General features: G+C 46.0%; 1 protein-coding gene and 1 long non-coding RNA gene across 3 annotated transcripts in view; one reads left to right on the forward strand and one right to left on the reverse strand.

The window, feature by feature from the left end:
* FMO3 (flavin containing dimethylaniline monoxygenase 3) overlaps window positions 1-21264 on the reverse strand; it is a 60793-nt gene that overhangs the window by 15870 nt on the left and 23659 nt on the right. The window contains exons 1-2 of one of the 2 annotated variants that reach the window (XM_079106402.1): window positions 8178-8636; window positions 7629-7869 (exon numbers count right to left, since the gene is read on the reverse strand). In XM_079106402.1, the coding sequence (XP_078962528.1) occupies window positions 7629-7760 (132 nt within the window). In that variant the 5' untranslated portion in view covers window positions 7761-7869; window positions 8178-8636. Of the gene's footprint in view, window positions 1-7628; window positions 7870-8177 lie in introns of those variants that run through there. The other variant, XM_079106400.1, reaches the window with a different exon arrangement.
* Window positions 19401-21201, forward strand: LOC306641330. The gene is made up of 2 exons (XR_013758150.1): window positions 19401-19784; window positions 20716-21201. It is a non-coding gene; the product is annotated as an uncharacterized lncRNA (long non-coding RNA).

The raw sequence follows: 21264 nt of genomic DNA on the forward strand, positions 1-21264 counted from the left end.
AAAAGGGTTAAAAGGACCTAAGCATCAAGTTTCTGCTAGAACATTTTAGCCCCTTTCGGATTCAGATCTCAGTCAAGGCTTACATTGAAATGTAAATGGAGGAAGTCTCAGTGGGAGACCAGCCTCAAACCCAAGGAAAAAAAGTGTCCATTTTAAATTTCTCCTGGGCTACAACTCAGAATACTTTTCTCCCTTTTACCTTTTCTCTCCTTCTCATTTTCTCATGCTTTAATTAATGACTATTATCATTTTTCTTCTAGGACTTTTGTTTTTCTTAAATGCTATATTTTTGAGCTCACAATTTTGATCCTACATACCTAGGTTAATAATTTTTAATCAGTTCTTTTTATCCAACTCTAGAGTTATTTTTGAACATCCGTTACATTGCAATGGAGATAAGCATTATAAGGCCTTTGCTTTTGTGTTAAATTTAAGTGTGCATAAATATTAAAATTTTAAAAATGGATCCAAATATTTTTAATTCACATGATTTAAAAAGGTTCAATTTAAATTGGGTAAACTAATAGAAGTAAAATGTCCTTAAAATGAACTCACAAGTCTCTAGGTGGTCAAACTAATAAAATGTTGATGTTTACAAAATGTCTAACATGAATTTTTCTAGGACTTTTCTTCAATAGGAAAGAGACAGCAAATAGTGTTTACACTTGTCTGACATCTTGTTTTTTTTAACTTGTCTGATATCTTGTTTTTTTTACAATAAGATGAATGAATTAGAATTGACATGTATGGGATTACTCAAACGTGTTTGTTAGAGACATCTGATTAATTTACAAAGTTATTCCATGGGGTAACATACTTAAACATTATTCTTTATATATAAAATGTGTTCATATTTTCCAGGTATACAAGCCTTTAAAGCAGAAAATTTATCAAGCTGCTATTCTCCAAATTAAACTTATCTGTAATGGTAAACCTATCATTTAATGTTCTATTATAGGACCTGCTATCAATAGGGTATATATAAAATTTGTTAAGTGTATTTCTAAAAGTTATTGAGAGCCTGATTTGTTTAAAGGTTAAGCATGAAAGCCTTTTACCACTTTGCCACACAAAAGGAAACTTAAAAGCTCTCTCAGCCTTTCTTTAATTCATGTTTCAGATATAATGTTAAATTGTGTTAACTAATGTTCATATAGACTCAGGAGTCAATATATGTAAACTTCTTAAAATGACATTTAAGAAAGAGTGTAATGCGCAGTAGCAAAAATAGGACAACAGTGACTGAGATTGGGGTCTCTGATGACCTCATGGCTGTGGCATGCCTGGTGCCTGGGACTGCTCCTGTGCAGGGGCACAAGATGCCTAACTGCTGTGGCAGTACATTGATCTGAGGCACACAGCTCTTGGGCAGGAAGGAATTCTTTTAGATAACCAGTGTTTCATCAGCTCCCTTCTCTGGTTCCTGCCCACCTACAGTAACTTTGGAACCTAACATTGCACATATATAAAGATTGCTGACATAACTCTTTAGAGCTGCATTTCCATCAGAGAACAGAGCTCCATCTGATCTCAGCTTAATCTTCAAAATCTGTGTTTATAACCCTTTATTTTCTAATACTCCTTTGCCCCTCATTGAACTTGAGAATTTGGTCATGCTGGCCATGGCAAAAGAGGAAAAATTAGCTTCAAGATTAGAACATTTCACCTAAGATTTGTGAAAAGCCCCACCTTACCTGAGATAAGGCTCTGCCTCATAACCCTGCTGCATGTTAGAATGGCTCCAAAGTAAGCCAGACTTTAACTCATTTAAAGTTGTGTTCAAAAGTTTGATGTTTGTTGTAAAGATTACTGTGATCTCAAATGGGAACTCAGCCAAAATTCAAGATAGCTATTGAACAAACTGAATGTTTTACTGTTGGTGATTCCATTTTGTATTTTCCTTGTAAACTCTAATTGTTGCCTGATCAATATTTTGCAGAAGTACTACTTCAAGAGTGAACACCATAAATTAACTTGGAATAGTAAGCCATCACCTATAGGACAGATAATGTAAACCCCGATTAAATAAAAGGGGGTAAATAACTGTAAAGTCATAGACATTGAAGTTAAAGCCCAGTACTCTTGCTTTATGACTAGTGAGACTGACTTGCTTGATGGTTAAGATCAAACTTAAAGATTGAGATTAAATACAGAGGCCACGAAAAGTCCATAGTTGGATCTTGCCCTCAAAGTCAGCCTGAAACCAGGGAACAAGAGGACTTCTCTAAGGAGGTTTGCAACTCTGGGTCACACAACCTCCTGATCAAGGAGATTGATGAGGCCACTAGAGGAAAAGCCACTCAGTGCACCTGCTGCAGAGGAGAGTCAAGGAAAAAGGGAGACATCCCTGGTGCTTTCAAGGGAAGCCACGTCATCAAGGAGACCCTGCCTAACCAATGGCACTAATGGAGCTAAGAAGCTGCTCTTAAGTTCTCTATGAGTGACCCCTGTGGGAACTTAGCTGACTCTTTAATAGACAGGAACAGGTCACTTTGACCAGCTTGATCTTAAACACCTAGCAAAACAGTTAAAACCAAAATATACCCATTCTTGGGCATTTAAAAGAAACAATACTTAAATGTAACTTAAGAGGCACACCTGTGTTAGCCCACTAGAATAAAGAAGAAAGCTACAAAAGAGATTCTTAGGCAAATGTGCCTGATAACTATCAAGAGAAACTGCCAGAGTCAGAAGTTTTAGTCAGTTTAAAGCCTATAGGTAGGCTTAATCTATTTTGCTAGAAACAGAAGTATAGGGATCTCTACTAAATGTTGCATTTACATTCCTGATAACCTGAGCAATGTTAAATGTTCCCAAATAAAGGCCTTGTCCTCTCTAGCCTTTGCTAGGCCTTGTTATGGGAACAACTTCTCAGTTCTTCCACCCCCTGGTGAGGAATTATTGACTTCTGTCATCTTTATAATATTCATTGGCATGTTCCAGATTCTGCAACATTTATATTCTATCAATCTCATTTCAGTACTCATGTCTTTTTGTTCTTCTCTCATAGAAGCACCCATCCCCAGATGCCTTTACAACCTGCTCTTCCCAACCGGACTTCTACCATGGACCCCTCAATTGACCCGATTTCTAAAAAAGGGAACTCCAAAATGCTTGCCCCACGCTGCCCCTTTCCAGCTCGAAGAAGCCAGATCGATCAATCACCCCCTTTCCCTACAACAGTGAAGGAGTTCCTAGAATTAGAGGGGTGAATGAAGCCAGAATTGGGGACAGGCAGTTAGTGTAGAAATAGGGGATCAGTCAAATCGAGGAAATGAAGTCCATGAAAACCATCGGCCTTTGGAAGTCTGGAAGGAGAATGGACTTTTTACATCTCACCTGCAAAATCAGCCCCAGTCACTTGGGCAGGAAGGAGAGAGAAGGCTTCAAAAAGAACTGGAGAGCAAAAGATTTTCTTATAAAAACAGAAACGGGGGAATGTGGTGTATAAAGCAGCTCCCCCGCCCTTTCCGCTGCAGCCATTTTCCCGTCTCCCATCCACTTGTCAGTCTGTGCACATCCTAGCTAGCTATTGGTTCCTCAGTCAGCTTGCAAGTATCCTTCTCCGATATTGATCCCCTGTTAGCCCGGTGGAATTCAACCGCCATCTTCTCTCTTGCTTCTCTCTCCTACACACTTGCTTTTCCTCCTCCTGGCTTTCCACTCTGTCTAGTGTGCCCTTTCTCTTTTCCTCTCATTTTCTCTCTTACCCTGCAGGGAGACACTATTTGCTTAATAAATTCCCTTACGTGATTTCCCGTGTCCGGCGTGGTTCCGTGGGATTTCCTTACACCCACCAACTGAGTTTCAGAGCTAGTGCCCCCGAGGCAGGGCCTGGGAATGAGCACCTCCAGGAGCTGCTGATGTTGCTGGTCCAGGAGACGCAGTCTGAGAACCACTGTGCACTGCAAGTGAGCTCTGTGCTTGAAGAGGTCTTTAACTCACCAGTTATGGGTAGTCACTCTTCACCAAGGAAGGACAGGAAACCAGAGGCTTAGAACACATGTTAAATCTTGGCACTTCATTCTAAAGACACTGTGTAATTGAAAAGCGCCTTCTGGTTGAAAGACAGTCTACGGCTCGGCTTCGAATAAACATTTCCTCTCTGCGCAAGGACAGGATAAAAGTGTACACAGTGTACTGCCTTGAAACCCATCAAGGAGCTGGCAGCCTCGGTGTCCCCAAGGCCGGAAGGAATTCTCGTGCAGTGGGGGAGAGGGAGGGAGGTGGGGCTGCTCTCTCGTTCTCCCACCCCAGCTAACCTCTGGGAGACAAGACCAAGTGCTGGAAGAGGTTGAGAGGACTGTCTCCGGGAGGGAGGGGGCTGCCTGTGTTTCTCCTGGAGTTGAAACCATAAGCTTTCTCTGCCGTGGCTGCTGTGCATCTCAGACATTTCTAACTGTAGGGATTTTCACCTTTTTAGTCTCACTTAGAAATTTCGTGGAGGTTGGGGGAAGAAGGCAAAGGCTCCTGCCCCAGGGCTCGGTCTGAGAACTTCCTGTTTGCTCTCAGAGTGTCTCCAGCCCTGGCTGGGGAAGAGAGGGGAAGGAGGCTCCTCAGATGCCCCTGGACGGGCAGGCAGGAGGGCGGAGTCCTGGGCTGGGGACTGGACCGGAGGACTGCTCTGGGAAAGAGGCCTAAGGCTGGGATTATTTTCATCTTAATGACTCTGCTTTCATCCCTTGACCCCAGCCAATCTTACCACAAAGAGAAAAGAGTTTGGAATTCACCCCAAAAGACTGTTCTTCAAACAGAGGAAAAGAAAATACGTTACATAACGACAGCGCTCCAGGGCCTGCGTTTCATGATTTCAGTATGTGGAGAGGACACGAGGCTGCCTCGAGGCTCGGAGGCCTTGCCTTGGAGGTCAGAGGTCCAAGCCACCACTGGCACGCTGTCACTGTGGGTCTTGGATCCCGTGTTCCTCCCCCTTCTTCCGGAGAACATAAGTAACTCAAGGGCAAGGGCAAGGCTGACGGGAGCCGAGCCTTCCCCTCAGCATCTCCCCTGCTCTTCTCTCCCACTCCGTCTCTGCCTACCTGTCCTCTTCTGCTGACCTAAGTGCACCCTGAGCTCCAACCCCAAATTCCCTCCCTCCTCCTGCTTCCTTCCCTCTCGCCAGCAGCTGAGCCTTCTCCACCTCAGCCCGTGGCTTTCAGCTATATTCACTTGTGTTATTTTAACCCTGGTTTTCTCTCTACTCTTATGATGCTGGCCGCCTGGTGCAGCTGCAGCCGGACATCACCCAGCACGTGGTGCACTCAGTACATATTTGATGGGTGGATTAATTAATTAGTGGGAAAAAATGTCCACATAGGCCTGGTTCTATTGTCTTCCCTTTTGCAATCAAAATGACCCTGATCTGTTGCACTTTGAACTGCAGTATCAATAAAACCTTTTGAGGCCCCGAGGCCCTGCCTAGGAGTGTCTGAAACTTAAAACTTTCTCACATGCTAGTGTGTAAAGCCCACGTGGTTTCCATTTCTCGGAAAGCACGTAGTGGAAGGTTCAGTATCATCAGGTTTCTGTCTTTCGCACACCTTGTGTGAGGTTTGCAGGATTAAAGCTTATGTAACACAGTTTTTAAAAAATCCCTGTTGCATCAGATGTTGTGCCAAGCTGCTTTCCTCAGAAAAGAGAGAAGGGCTGGGTGTGTCTTAGGAGGCTAAAGTTTCAAGTATTTGCATGTGTTTACATCCCCGCTGGGCCTCTGAGTAGGACTTTGCAAGTACAGTGGATCACCAGAGTCTGACTCTGCATCTCACTGATCTGTCACTTGCTGCTCCCATAAACGTGAACCTGGCAACACCAGTTAACACGTGGGCTCTCCCTGGACGCAGGGAGTTGGTGCCTTCTCTGTGCCGTTCAGGGACTGTTGATCCCTGTGGCACCAGGGCAGGCTCACTGCTGCTGAGCGGGTGGTGTCCTGGTGGGAAAGGTATCTCACCCTGCTCCTTCACTTCCTGTGCCTGAGGACATCCTTCAAGGTGCAGCTAAGCTCTGCCTGGAGGGATTCTCCTCCGACCCACCAAGATTCCTGGAGGGATTCTCCTCCGACCCACCAAGATTTCAGAGGAACACTTCTGAAGCCCATGGCCTTTGCGGGTTGACAGTCACCCGGGTTATCTTGTTGAGAGGTTCTATTACCTTTTATTTGAAACTCTTAGGGCCAAATCGATTTTGCAATATGTACATTTTGGGTGTTTGCTCCAAAATGCTCCTAGCGAGATCCGGGGTTTCAACCTGTGATTTAATGTGTTAAAATTTCTGCCACATCACACAAAGCGGGACAGCCTTGTGTCAATTCAACTCGTGGTTTTGGATCAATGACTTTCAAGAAATGTTTTGCCAATCAAGTGAGTTTTTTCCATTGGCTTTCAAAGAACTGTGCCCTGATGTCATGGCTTGCTTCCTAGGACCATTTAAATAGAGGGCTCATGCCACAAGTTTGCTCTCAGTCCCTGGCACAAAACCCTGCCGGGACAGAGGCTCCTTCAGCATTTAGAAGTTACTGATGAGACGGTGGAGAGCCACTTCATGATTTAGTTTAAGCAAATTGAGCAAACGCAAATATGAGAAAATGGAATTTTTTTTTGAAAAAAATTAACTCTTGATTATTCTCTAATGGAAAACAAAATTAGGGACTCGTCTAATACTTTTGATGAAAGGGGACCAAAAATGTAAAACAAAAACAAAAATAAAAACAAAAACCACCCAACTTTGAGATGAATGCAAATGTGTTCTGAATTAGCCCTGATGGACTCTGTCTGAGGAGCCTATGGATGCAGGCTGGACAGTAACTAACATGGAAGATGGTTATAGGACCAAGGATGTGGGGACAATGTCTTCAAGTCACGCACGTACGTTCGCATCCGGTTACAATGGGGAGAGTCAGGACAGAAAGCCTCGAAGTTTCTCCAAACCTGGCTTTTGAAATTTCAAAATTGCATTTATGTATACTATTTCCTGTTTATATTATTTCTACAACAATCAAATAACAAAGACCATCGTCTTTCTCTCTGGATTTGGAATCAATAACCAATAGTCACTTACATGATCAGCGTTTATAACCATCTGTATCTCATCATAGATGTGAATTAATCGTAGACTCATCCTATTAGAAATGGGAAGCCCATTCCAGGGAACCTATCTTCCAACTTCTGCATTAGACAAATGAGTATTCAAGGTCCAGAAAAAAGCAACTTGTCTCAGAAAACCTGAGAGCTGAGACCAGAACTCAGGTTTCTGGCCTTAGCCCAGATTTGTTTTTCTTTTTTTCAACCATTTCTTAAGATTTAAGAGCAGTGACTGACAGAAGCCCTCCAGTGACGTGGGAAGGTGGTGGTGTGTTTTTACCTCATTGATGACACCAGTATCCTTTGCAGGCTGGAGGCCTAGACTCCCCACCTGGGGTGTTGCCTGAGGAACTAGCGCAGTTTCTTCGGGATGAGTCCTGCTGCTTTGCAGTAGTTTTGAGTGGTCACATGTTAGTGTGACAGGAGAGGTAAGATTTTACTTTCTAGACCTGGAGCTTTTGTGAACTGGTGTCTGGCTCTAAATTAGATCAGATTTGATTTGCACTGGGAACCCATCTCCCTTCCTCTAGTGTCCCAGAGATGTGCACTCACCGAGAACTTCCACAGCCCTCCGATGTCATTGCTCCTCTCAAAGCAGGTGGGCTCCAGCCCCTCCTCGAGGCAGCACCGAATGGCAGCCAAGCCGCTGACGCCAGCTCCAACGATGGCCACCCTCTTGGCCATGGTTGCCTGTAGCAGAGTCTGGAAAGAACTTCTTCAGAAGAATGTCTATTGCTAGTTAGGGTTTCTCAGTAGGAATTACCAGCTGAGGTTTATGTGTCTGGATCCTTACCTTAGCATAAGAAGGCATGTTTATAGTCGATGCTCATTATTTATACCATTTGCTATAATAAGCTAGGCAATTTGGCATCTCCTGATATACAATATGCTAAAAAAATAGCAGCCAGTGAATGCTACACAGGAAGAAGGTCACCAATCCTGTGCTCTCGATTGCAAAGGAAGCTTTGACACCTTGAGACTAAAAATTCTTTAAGGTTTTAGAACTAACAAATGACGGAGGCAGAACTAGAGAGCAAACCTGCCCCAAATCCAGTATGCCAATCACCTCCATGTAGGACGAATGCCTGAGAGAGGCCTTACCTTCTGATCAGTCTCCACCTTCCAGGAGGACCAGCAGTTCTCTAAATGTGGAAGGGAGGCTTTTAGCAATGTCTTCTGATGGACAAATTGAGAAAGGGGAGGAGTTATTGCTCTTAAAGTAAAAACCCCCCTTTCTTTGTATTCTTCATGGTGTGGATCCTTGGGAAAATCTGGAAGAGAAGGACTGAGAATGGCAGGAACAGAGGAGAACAGGGGAGGTGAGAGGGGAGCCAAGGAAGAAAAGGCTGGGGAGAGGGCTGAGGGAGGGCCCTGGTCCTGGTTCCAAAGAACAGAACAGTGACTGATATGCTCCCCAGAGCTGCAAGGTAAATCCCTAGGAGATTAAGGAACAATGAGTCTTTTATTTATTTTTGCTTTGAAACTATCGAATACGTAAACAAACTATGCACCTGGACTAGTTTTGTTGCACCAACAGCTCAGCTCAGATTTCTGGAAACGTAGGAGGGTCTGAACATGAGGAGCTGAGCTAACTCTCCTAGGTGATGAGTTTGCAAAACTGGAGAATGCAAAGGACACCATTACGGAGTCACTGAATCTCGTCTCTAGCTGCCTCCCCTTTCCATTCCTGCTGTTCACCCTCATCTTCCTCCCTGCCTGCCTCCCTTCCACCGTTCCTTCCACCATGGGGAACGCCTACCACTTGTCAAGCATTCACCAGTGCCTCAGGGGTTCAGGGGCCGCAGACAGCGTCCCCCTGGAACACACTAAGAGCCAGAGAAGGTTAAATGTGGCAGTGAGCTCCGTTCAGTGCCGGGCCAGCGCTCCGAAGGAGAAGAACAAGAATGACTTTTAGAGGAAGTGAGAAGAGGCAAGGGTGGAAGGAAGAACAAAAGCCTCCCAGTCAGAGAGCAAGAAGCAAACAGAGGGCAGGGAGAAAAATGCGCCAATGCTCAAACAAGAGAATGTGGCCCAGTGAGCTGCACGTGGCCCAGGAGCTGCACGTGGCCCAGGAGCTGCACGTGGCCCAGGCTTGTTGGACTCCAGGCGACAGGAGTGGCAGAAGCTGAGGTAGACAGGAGATCACAGGTCTGGAGGGCACTGAGCGCCTCACTCGAGGGTTCAGGAAGTTCTGAGCATGGAAGTGATACGGTCCGACAAGAACAGAGTTGCATGGAGGCTGGAGCGGATGGCGATTAGAACCAAGGAGGACAAACCCAGGAAGATGTTTCAACAGCATAGGCCAGAGACGCCCAGGCAGTGTCAGGCACCGATAGGAGAGGATGCAGGACATCGGGAGCAGAAACCAGGGGGCGGCCACAGGGCAGGTGAGGTCGCACTGGAGTCACAAGCCAGCAGGCAGGACACCGCTGGTGTTAGTGCAGATGCCTCAAACTCAGGAAGCGGGCACTGAGGCTCAGCCAAGCACACACAGCTGGGAACCATGTTTGCCCCTTCACAGGGGCAAGGAAATGCAGCCTTGGCTTCCCTCTTCCTCCCTGGCCCAGAGGCCTGGCTCAGTCGCCTGCAGGCTCTCGCTGCAAAGCAGTCTTAGAAGTGCAGTTTTTAGCTTTTCAAGTCCTTATGGTGCAAGAAGGAGTCAGAGCAGGGTAAGTAATTTTTCCTAATAGTTCAGTTTCCACCAGAACTTCCTGGGTCCTTCCTCTGGATGGTGCTGAAGAGTTCAGCGTGGGAAGATGAGCTAAGAACAGCTGCCTGGTCAGTCTCCTAGTTCTCTGCAGACCTCGGCTCTCTGGTTCCCAGATTCCATAGGTGTTTGCAGTATGGCTGCCACACAGGGCAGGGAGTTTGAACAGGCTGCCTGGTGCCTGGCTTCTCTGGGCAGCAGACTCGGGATTGGGGGGCATGAGGGCAAGTTGAGGGAAGTGATGATGCTTGCCACACAGCCTGATTATTACAGGGTTCTTGAGGGTTTGGGGAGATTTTCCAGATGATTTTATGTTTTGCAATTCCCATTTTTGTATTTCTCCGGCCTAAGGGAGTCTTAGGGCATCGACAAGCACAGCCAGAGGCCTTGATTTATGGTAATTTCTAAACCCTCAGATCTCATTCAGTCACATCTGCTCCTGGGCCCATTCTTCCTACAGAGATAACCCCTCACTGGGGCCAGGCCTGGCCGGTCAGTCTTGTAATACAAAGCTGATACCCCGCCCTTTCAGGTGCAGCAAAGGGAAAGGTCCCTTTCCCCGCTGGAAGGGCTGGAACTGCCTGAGTCCCGAGCTGAGCTGTATTTTTCCTTATAAGTCTTATCCCAGGGGTGGAAGGAGGGAGGCAGGGAAGAAAATCCAGCATTCTCTTTCCTGAAAGTTTCCCAGATGGAGAGGGACGGTTCATCACATTTTAGTGACCCTGCGGGCCAAGCTGAGGGAGGCTGCTCAGTCGGGCAGGCAGAGGGCTGAGCAGCAGACTCCCTGGTTCCTTTCTCTCTTCTACTCTCTTCTTGCTGCACCCCTGCCCTGGAAAATGACCATGGACTCAACTCTGTTCTTTCTAGGGACCTGTTTTGCTTCTGGCCATGTTTCCTTCTTTTCCCTCTTCTTGGGGTCTATCCCACCGAAGCTGGACTGGCAAAGGGCTGCAGGAAATGTTTCCTCCATACACAGTGCTCTGGGCTCCTCCCTGGGGTTCCTGCTGCCCCATACTGGTTCACTTCCCAGCCTCACCTCTTCTGCACACCTACCCCTTGGCCTGGATGGCTGGAACCACCACCCTTCCGAATCCCTGCCGGGGATCGTGCTCCCTGCTCACTCAGGCCTCCGACACTGTGGGTGGGGTTCTCCCCACCATTCTGTCTGGGTGGGACCTGTGCATGCATCAGGATCCTGACCCAGCCTCCTTCTCCTCTGGGAGGCTTCCTAGCACTTCCGTGCTTTGGCTAATTTCCTCAGATCAAACTGTGCCCCAAGCCACCGGGCTTGGAGCTCTCCTGAGTTGTCTCAGAAGCGCTCATTATTATCCAGTGGACAGGTTCCCCACTTGCTGGCAGAGGCTGTCATGTCTGCTGTTATTACCTTCCTTGACCCCAACAGAGAGCTGAGCATCCAGTAGACCCTCCCTGAGTATGTGTGGCTTTAACTTGACAACCCTTTTAAAATGTTCTTTTTTCTGTAAACATTATTTGTACCACTGCTGCAGAGATGGGTGCAAAAATTATTTTTATTAGTTTTAATTTAATTTTATTTTTTATTATTTTTATTTTTTAAAAATTTGAGTTTATTTTTTTCTCTTCAGGTTCATTAAGGTATAATTAACAAATAAAACTACATGTAATTAACAAATAAAAATATACTTGTATGTTGAAACATGTTTTAACATATATGCATATCCCCAAATTATAACAAGCTAGTCGGTGTCTCTGTCACCTCACAAAGGCACCATAATTCTTTGTGCCTTCAGACCTACTCTTAACAAATGTCACATTACTCATCCGGCATCACTGAGCCTTTATGCTTTGACCACCAAGCTCTCATCCCTCCCAGCCCAAATCATGGCAACTGTCCTTTTACTCCCTCTTCTGCGAGTTGCCTGCACACGCAGGGCGGGTATGTGGTATTTATATCGCTATGCCTGTCTGATTTCACTTAGCACAGTTGCCTTCCGGCTCACCCTTGTTGTTGTGAAAGACGAGATTTGCTTTTCTTAAGGCTGAATAATGTTCTGCTGCAGGTGCAATGCAGTACCTTATGCATCTGCTGATGATGTTCAGGCCAATCCTGTGTCTCATTGTTTTGAATAGTGATACCGCCATTTACCTGCGACAAGCTCTGCTTCCTCAGATGTTGAAGCATAATACCAGAGAAGCACGCTGAGGTGAGCATATGAAGCAGGTTTTATTTAAAGGTAGTAACACAGACTTCTCCCCAGAGGTAGAAGGGAGCCATGGCTGATGTTCTAGAATCCCAAGAAGTGAGTGTGCCCTGCATCTTTTATAGATTAGGGTCTCCTTTGTTCTCCTATTCCTTTGCCACCTTTACAATTCTTTATCTTTGACTTCTAGAATTTGATTCTAAAGTGTCTTAATGAATGTCCTTATGTTTAATCTGCCTGCAGTTATTTCATGTTCATGGATCTGTTTCCTTTCCCTGGTTTGCAAAATTTTCTGTCATCGTTTCTTCACGTAAGTTTTCTACCTCTCTCTGTCCCTCTGCTCCATATCAGACTCCCATAATGTCTGTGCATTGGTTTGATTTATGGTGTCTCATCAGTCTCGTGGACTTTCTCCACTCTTTTTCAAGCACTCTTCTTTTTGTTTGCCTGTGTAAATTTTACATCATGTATAGCCAGAAAAATGAGAAATTGTGCCCCATTATATATGATGTATCAAAGTGCATTCTACTGTCATGCATAACTAATGAAAACAAATACAAAATTTTAAAAATAGATTTTTATATAAAAGGGGGAACACCTTTAATACCTATCATTTAAATTATACTGGAAGTGCCCTTAGGAAGTGACCTGATACACAATTAGTAGTCGATAGACTCCGGCTACTGTCATTATTGGCATTATAACTATGGAACTCCTTACTCATCTTATGATTTAATAATAAAGCAAAGTACAGCAACAACAAAAAAAGTGAGATCTTGGACCCCTTTGTCTTTTTTCTGCCTGACTGAGTCTGCTGTTGAAGTGCTCTATGAAATTTTTCATTTCTGTAAAACTGTGTTCTACAACTCCAGAATTTCTGTGTGGTTATGTTTTCTAATTATGTTTTACGGCTTCTCTTTGTTGAACTTCTGATTTTGTTCATGCATTGCTTTTGTGTCTTCTGTTTTCGCTCACTGAAGGCCCCTCTCCTGAGTTCTTGCCAAGCACTTGTAGCTCTCCGTGCCTTTAGGGTCGATTGCTAATGCTTCGTTTTGTTCCTTTGCTGGAGTCACGCTTTCCAGGTTACTTGTGATCCTGTGGCCTTGTGTTGGGGTCTACGCACTTTAAGAAGCAGGCACTTTTCCAGTCTTTACAGACTGGCTTTGGCAGGGCAGGCCCTCCATGTAGCCTGGGTGGAGATTCTTGGTGTGCTGGCTTGGAGTCTGTGGCTGGTTTGAGGCTGCAGCCTTCAGCTGGGTTGAGCTGGTGCCTAGGTTAGTATGTGGGTGGCCACCTTGCCGCCTGTGTGTGTGGGGACAGACCTGGAACTGTTAGGGTCCCATTCTGACTAATCCCCGGAGAGTCAAAGTGAACACGCGGTAATGCAAATCACACAAGGAGGTTTTATTAAAGCAAGCTCGAGCCTGGACCGCAGCCAGCCCCTCAGACCGATACAATGGCTGGGGGGAGGGAGAGGCCCCGAGTGGCGAGAAAGCGCTTTATTTAAGAGCTTTTTCCAGCATTCATACACAAGGACCTGTACATTATTGGTTAAAATTCACACAGCTAATTATTTGTCCTCTTTTGGTTTGGTCCCTCCGCTTTATTTGAATCTTATTGGGTCCCGCCAAAACTGAACGGTCCTGGAGGGAGCAGGGAGGAGGGAAGGAGTGAATGATGAGGGAGAGGGGTCAGGGCTAGGTTCCCCTGTCCTTGATAGATGGGGTCTCCGGTCAGCTGCACATTCCTCAGATAGATATCTCTGAGCAGTCTTGATAAGCCCGGGGCCCAGCGCATCCCATTTGACCTGTATTGGCCCTCGAAGGCGCCGCTGTAGCTGCCGGCATCCTTGGTGCTTGCGCGCCCTTTTCCTGGGGGCCCAGTTCACGAAACAGCTTGTTTATACAAGAGGGCTGCACAGATGGCACCCCGTTCTCAACAGAACCTAGGTCAGCTGGGAGGACTGAGACTGCATCCACGAGGGCAGCCCAGTTGCCGACATGTCTGCAGAGGCCAGCCTGGTCCACTCTGATGGACCTGATGCCCGTGTGGGTTGGGACAGTCCAGAAGCCAGTGTCCACAGCAGCACACTTAGCACTAGGGCAAGCCTTGGGTTGGGGTCTACAGGGGCAAACCCGAAGCCTGGGTCCCTGAGGATGGCTCTGGCTCTGTGCCCGGGGCAGCCCAATACTGCTATCAACACGGCTGGACCTGGTGTTTGGGAGCCTGGGTGCAGCCTGGAGCCTGGCCTGTGGGGGCCATCCTGGTTCTAGCGGGCGGACCCTGGGGCTGCAGTGGCCAGCTTGGTTCCTGGAGCCTCAGGCAGGTCTGGCAGCTTGGTCTTCAGGGGTCGGCCTGGAGCTAGGGGCCAGGGCTGGCCTGTACTGGGGTGAGCCTGACACCAGAGCCGGCCGATGCTGGGGTATTCACCCCAGTCTCTCTCTGCATGGAGGGCAGGGCTCTGCCGCCGGGTTGCCTGGGCTGGAGGGCGGGGTGTGCCTGAGAGAACCGGTGCGCTGCCCTTTCCTCATCTCTCCATTCCCGCGCCCGCCGGCTCTGTGATCTCTCACTTGGATCCCCAGCTCTTGCAAAGGCGTTTTCACGTGCAGCTGGTTGTTAAGGTGGATGTTACCGCGAGGGAATCCACTCGGTGGCGCCTGTTTTCAGGTCTAGCCCGCGTCCTTTAAGAATTTCCTTATTAACAGCGGCGGCAGTGATTGCTCTGCGGCTGTTTTAGGCTCTCTGCTTCCCCAGGACTGGGAAGGGAGCGTCGTCCTTCGTCTTGTCCGTAATACACTGCGTTTGTCTTTTCGGAAGGCTGTGCCAAACAGTTTTTTGGTCTTTAGTACAGATTGCAAAGCACGTTCTCTGTATTTGTTGCTATGGGAAAGCGGCTTCAGGTTTTGGATGTATGTCGGTGGGGGGATTTTGGCACACGCCCCTATTTGACCTGGTCAGGGGAAGGAGAGAGGAAGGCAGTGAATTAGATCTGGGTTTGAGGTTCATTTACTCACTCTAAGAAAAGGATTCTGTTGTGTCCTTCAAGGACATAAGGGTCAACCACAGCACTTTCAGAATCCCAAAGCATCGCTCCCCTGACTTCCCCGAACTGACCTTCAATTCAGTTAAATTCATTCACAAACACATTTAGTCATTCGCTGCACACACACACACACACACACACACACACATCTAGGGTCAGTTCTAGGCACTGGGGACCCAGCAGTGAACAAAGTGAACACAAAGTTGTTGAGAAGCCAAAGGAGACACGGAGGAAAATGAGCCACTGTTGCAGGCGTCCCGGGACCTTTAACAGGCGAGTCGGAGTGGGGAAGACGGCGGTGGAGAGGGAGGCCCTAACGCAGGCACAGGCCCACGCACTGACTGAAGGAGGGGGCACGCATGGGCGTGGGCGGGCTCGGGAAGCCGTCCGCTCGTGCTGTTTCATGGCAGGAGGAGTTGGCTAGCGCTGGCCTCTCTATGGGGCACTAACCCCCACGAGGGCTCTACCCTCATATTCTCATGACCTTCCAGGGACCCCACCTCCAAATACCATCACATTAGAATTAGGGCTTCAACATGTAGGTTCCAGCACCCACATGTTGACCTGGGTGACTGTTTAACAAAAGTGGTTGTTTTCAGAATCTGACTTCCTTTGTCCTTCAAGTCTTCCTTGCTTTTGTCACATGAACGTGTCACATACAGGAGTGAGTTAGACTCAGCCTGGTCCATCACCTGGCCTATTTTAAAAATCTTTTCAAGAAGAGGAGACTGGCTATTAGCAGGTTTTACATAAGAAAACATACAATGTTTATTGATTTAATATTAATTGATACTAATTATTGACATAATCTGCTATGATTTTTAATACTAGGCTCCTTTATAAAAGCTAACTGTATCATTAGAGGCTATAAAAGTAAGTTTATGTTATATTGTCTGAATGTCAATGGACAGATCATTTTCCATAATGAATATGTCACAATTTGAGATTAGGTAATGAACCAGATTATTTTAATGAATAAGAATGATGAATGTTTCCACAATGTATACATGTATCAAAACATCACATGGTAGCCCCAAAGGTGCATCCTTTTTATATTTTATCTGGTAGTTAAAAAATTTAATTTAAATTTAAAAAATAAATATGTTAGGGAATTCTATTTAAATGCATGTAGGTTAAGAAGGTGTAAGACTGCATTTAAAATGCATATATGAAAGGCAGTTCACATAGGCAAATTTATTTACTAATTTGATGAATTGAGTGTCTACTTAACTGCACATTGAAGCAAATGAAGATGGGGTGGAAAATAAGACAGGCAGAATTCATGATCATTTTCTAGTTGGAGATGAGAAAGAGGGAATAGATAATAAAGTAGTAAACAAAAAAAATTGGAAAAAAAAGTACCAAGAAGATTTGAAATAAGAAGGGGTGAGGCAGGGTTATCCTGACAGCCAGGTCGGAAGCCTCGCCTCTGGAACCGTCCTGTGTAGCCTGAGATCTGCATGTAAGAAAGGAAGAGCAACACTCACTGTCCTCTGTTGGGGATAGGTTAGGGGAAGGAAGGTGTCTCGTCCCGAGGGAATGTAGAGTGGAAGGAGCAGGTAGGAGATGAGGCTGAAAGGCAGAGAGGGACCTTGCAGTTCTGTGGGACTTTGCATCTTATTCTAGACTCAGTGGTTAACCACCGTATGGGTTTACTTATAAGGGTGGCCAGATCCTATTTGTGTTTGAGAAAGATCACTCAGGTTGATGCACAGAGACAATTAGAAGCAAGACTGGCATCAGATCCTCAGGGGTCCCTTGGGGTAGCAGCTTGGATGAGGGTGGAGGCTGGAGGCTGAGCTCGGGCAGGTGTGGTGGCATTACAGGCTGAGTTATGTTCCACATCTTCACTCCTAGAACCTTAGAATGTGACCATTTGACATCGCACCTTGAAAGAGGTAAGCAGCTGAGATAAGTAGCGTAGGTCCTAACGAATATGACTGTGTCTTCAGGAGAGGCAGGACACAGGCACACACGTGCAGAAGACCCTGTGAGACACAGAAGGGAGAAGACTCCATCTACAAGCCAGGAGGAGGCCTTGGGAGAACCAGCCCTCATGGTAGCTTGACTCCATGGAGACTCCAGAACTGCGAAAATTACATTGATGCTGTTTAAGCCCCCCAGTCCCTGGCACTTTATCATAGCAGCACCGACTAACCGATGTATGAGATAAAGAAAGGAATCACCCATCATATATAGGTTTTTGGCTTGAGAAATTAGATGTGTAGAGGTCTCATTACCTGCGTAAGACTGAGCAAGGAACAGGTTTGGGGTAACAAGGGGGTTGTTGGTGATGGGGGTAATTAAGAAGTACATTTGGAAAATGTATCCATTTATATACAAATGATTCACGTACATGAGCTCACACGTTTCTGTCCGTCCCCAGTCACTTGAGAATGTAAAAACCAAGGGCCCACTGGATCCAGGTGCACTTCTCAGCGTCAGCAGCTTGGACTCTTGTTTTGTACGAAAGGGAGCTATGTGCTGCATGATTTGTGTCTCTAAAAGTCAACAGAGCTTGGATGGACACAGAAGGGTCAAGTGTCACCTTGAGAAGCCACTCCAAATTAGGAAGTAGTTGCGACATTCTGAAAACATTTACTGGATGGGAGGTCAAGAGATGTGGCTTTGCATCTGAACGCTGTCCTTTCTGGGTGAGTGTAGTGTTGGAGTATAATCTCAGAATCACATTTTTTTGTGCATTTTATAATGAATTCTTCACAGGGGCGTTCCCTCCCCACTTAGGGTATTTTGGGAGTTTTTGTTGTTGCCCCATTGGGGAGTACTGGCTACGATAGGTTCCACAAAGTCCTGCACAAGAATTACCCCATTTTTCAAACTAATTTTGAAATCCACTGGGTAGGGTATTTGTAGTTGCAAAGCCTGAAGAGGTTCTACACATCACAACGAGGGCGATGGTGACTGTGTGTGTGTGTGTGTGTGTGTGTGTGTGTGCGTGCGCGCGCGCGCGTACCCATGTGCCCTATTGGCATATGTCTATGTATGATATGCGGATAGAGTACTATAAAATACTTGCTATTACCAGGGAGCCTTGTATCAAATTGTGTTGAAACACTGACCTATGTTATTTTAATAAGTGCTGTCAGGAAGAACTTGGCCCAGGACATATTCCTAGAGGGACTCACATTTATACTTTTTCTATTATCTCCAAACAAGATTGTACATGTGGTTAGATTCACAATGATAGGACTGAGAGATATCTGTCTTAAAACTGTAGTTTGTAGCTCTCTCTACCTCTAGGGTATTATGAATTCCTGTTTTTGTAATAAAATCCATAATTACCTTGTAAATATATATGCAATATTGCATTATATTTGTTTGCTTTAAAATTTTTGTTCATATGAACACTTAAAAATAAATGAAAGTTTTTACAACATTTCTTCAATTGATATGTAATGATTGTACATGTTTACAAGGTATAATGTGACACATTGATACATTGATACATGTGTACAGTGCAGAAGCTGAGTTCTATAAAAATGTTTTGGCTTGTCACAGCAAAGCTAAGATTTTTCCAGTTCCCTGCTACACTTTGCCCTGTAGCTAATAGAACAGGGACAGCACGCAGCTCGGCCCTCTCATCTAACCACCCAGCAAGGGAGCTTGGCTATGCTGGGCTATCACTTAATGTCTGATGTAAGATACTGGCAAAGACAACTTATTAGTAGAATACTATCAATCTTTTGTTGAATTGTTGCTGAGAACAATAGCTAATGGGCTTCAAAAAATAAAATGCTACATGTTATCAAGACTGACTCTAGATTGCAGCATATTAATAACGATAAACAGCATTATGCACTGATCCACAGGCATGGAGAATCCGACAGAAGATTTATTTGAGGAGAAAGAGATAGTTAAGAATAACAACTGCTTATCTCTCCAACGTGTGGGCTGCCCGAGAGAAGGAAATGGAAGGATCCGCTTGTTCACTTCCTGGACGGAAATCTCCATGGAGGTAGAGAGAAGGGGTTTACCAACAACACGGGCCCTGAGTGTAAAAAGAGCTTCGTGAACGCTTTGCATGCATGCATTTTAGACAGTTACTACTGTTTTCTTTTTAAACGACACATCTTGGCCTGAGGCTCCTTCCTGGAGTTGGCAACCACAGTAGTTCAAGCAGTTACTCAGAGGGCAGAGGGCAATGCTCCGGGGCTGTGGGAGACGCAGGGGACATTCATTTCTTGTTACAGATGTTGGACTGTTTCTAACTTTTTGTTATTATAAACACTGTAGAAGAGGCAAAATTTAATGGAAATTAATTATGCAATTAAAATGTTTGAAAAAATTCTGAACGAAAGGACTTCATGTATCTTTTTTTTTTCATGTATCTTATTTGCGGAGATGGAAGTTAATTTCATGGATTAAAGGGCTTCTTTTGTTTTTCCCTTCCCTCTTGTAGAGTCTGACCCCTTCTTCTTTTTGCCCCAGAGGTCACTGAATCATGTCTTTTTCTTCTAAATGTATTTATTTATTTTTAATAGACACATGGTCATTTTATACATTTGTGGGATGCACTTGTGATATTCTGATCTAAGTATGCAGTGTGGCATGATTACAGCAAGCTAATTAATGCATCCGTTTCCTCACTTCAGGTGTCATTTTTGTGGTGAGACAGGCAGTGTGGACTCTGGCCAGGGAGCCAAGCCTGGAAAGCCCAGGGCACCCATATCTGGAGCTTGAAGCGGCGCAGGTTTCAGCACACAGAGCTGTGAGCCCCACCCCTTCTCTTCCGGAGCCCAGGGAGTCTGGCCTAGATGGTAACTCCCCGTGTTTCCCCTGGGACAGGACAGGTGGCGGCCTCCCGGGAAAGGCTGGGGTGACACAGAAGCCAAATGTCCACCTGCACTTCCCTTTTTCCATGCACGAACCAGCTCTCCAGGTGGCAGTGTCAGCTTGTGGGGGAGGTGGCAAGCCCACGGGGAACTGCTCCTCTCAGCAGCTGCTCAGAGCTTTTCTTGGTTCTGTGGTCCAGCAGAGTGTCCCGGCCTCACTGTTGAATTCTGGCTTGTCAAGAGGCTATCCTTGCTTGTGTTATTTGGTGGTTGGTTTCTGTTGCGGGGAGTGGAACCGGAGAATATCTATTTTGCTCTCTTGCTGACATGCTTTCATTCTGTTTTTGATACTCTCACATGTTGGGACTTAAGGGCTCTGTCTACCTCCCAGGCTGAAAACTGTGTGGGCAGAGAATATGTGCCTCTCCTAGCATAAAACCCAGCACACAGAAACAGCTTCATAAATACATATTGCACACATGAATTAAAATCATAATCCCTTGGAAGACTAGCTAATTCTCAAAGAACAAATGACTCACCTGCTGAGTTTGCCTGTCTACAAGCCAAAGATCCAGAGCCCATACCCCAGCCACTTCTTTTATTGTGTTCTCACACTCCCAGAAACTGTCCCTCTGCCCAAATCACTCCAGAGCCAAGTATGGGACAACTGGGGACAAACCTGTGCCTCAGAGGCCGCTCACACATTAAAGCTCGCCCATTCACCTGCCCTGCCCATTCCTTCCCTCGGAACTACACTGAAAGCCTTTGCCTGTTTTTCTCCTTCTCTCCCAACTGCCTTACCCTGGTGCTTCCCCACGTGCCTTGGGATGTCCCCTCTGCTTGGGAATCTGTGAGTGTGACACTGTCTTTCGTCGCAGTGGTCTCCTGATCTGTGGACCTCACCATTCCTGAACAGGGTCCCTGAAGTAGTAGCGTAGCTCAATACTCAAAGCAGCTCCCAGTCAGGGACTTCAAGAGCACAGTACTGGATTGGCTCAGTTCTGGCTGCATCGCATCTCGGCAGACAGCGAGGGTGGAGATGCGGGAAGGAGCAAGCAGGGATGACATCCCCACTGGAGTGGAGGAGATTCTGGCCCCACAAGCTCCGTGCCCCAGGGGCCAAGGCCCTTCCACTAGGCACCACCCTCAAAGGTTCCACCACCTCCCAAAGAGCCACCCTGGGACCAACCACATTCAAACTTCAGCAATGATAAAAGTAGAAGACTAAGCAAACCTCAGTTTCAGCAAGACTAGCAGAGATTTATTGGCTGGAGACTAGATTCCAGGTACCGTTCCAGGCACGAGAGATTCAGAGACAGAGAAAACATGCAAGTTCTTACAGAGTTTACATTCCAATGAGGATACACAGATGATTCACAAATAAATATAGGCCGTGTCAGATTCCATGAAGCAAAAGGATGGGGGGTTAGAGTCACAGGGCGTTGCATTTCTATAGGATGATGAG

This window comes from Sciurus vulgaris, assembly GCF_902686455.1.
Source record: "Sciurus vulgaris genome assembly, chromosome: 12".
NCBI classification, from domain to species: domain Eukaryota; kingdom Metazoa; phylum Chordata; class Mammalia; order Rodentia; family Sciuridae; genus Sciurus; species Sciurus vulgaris.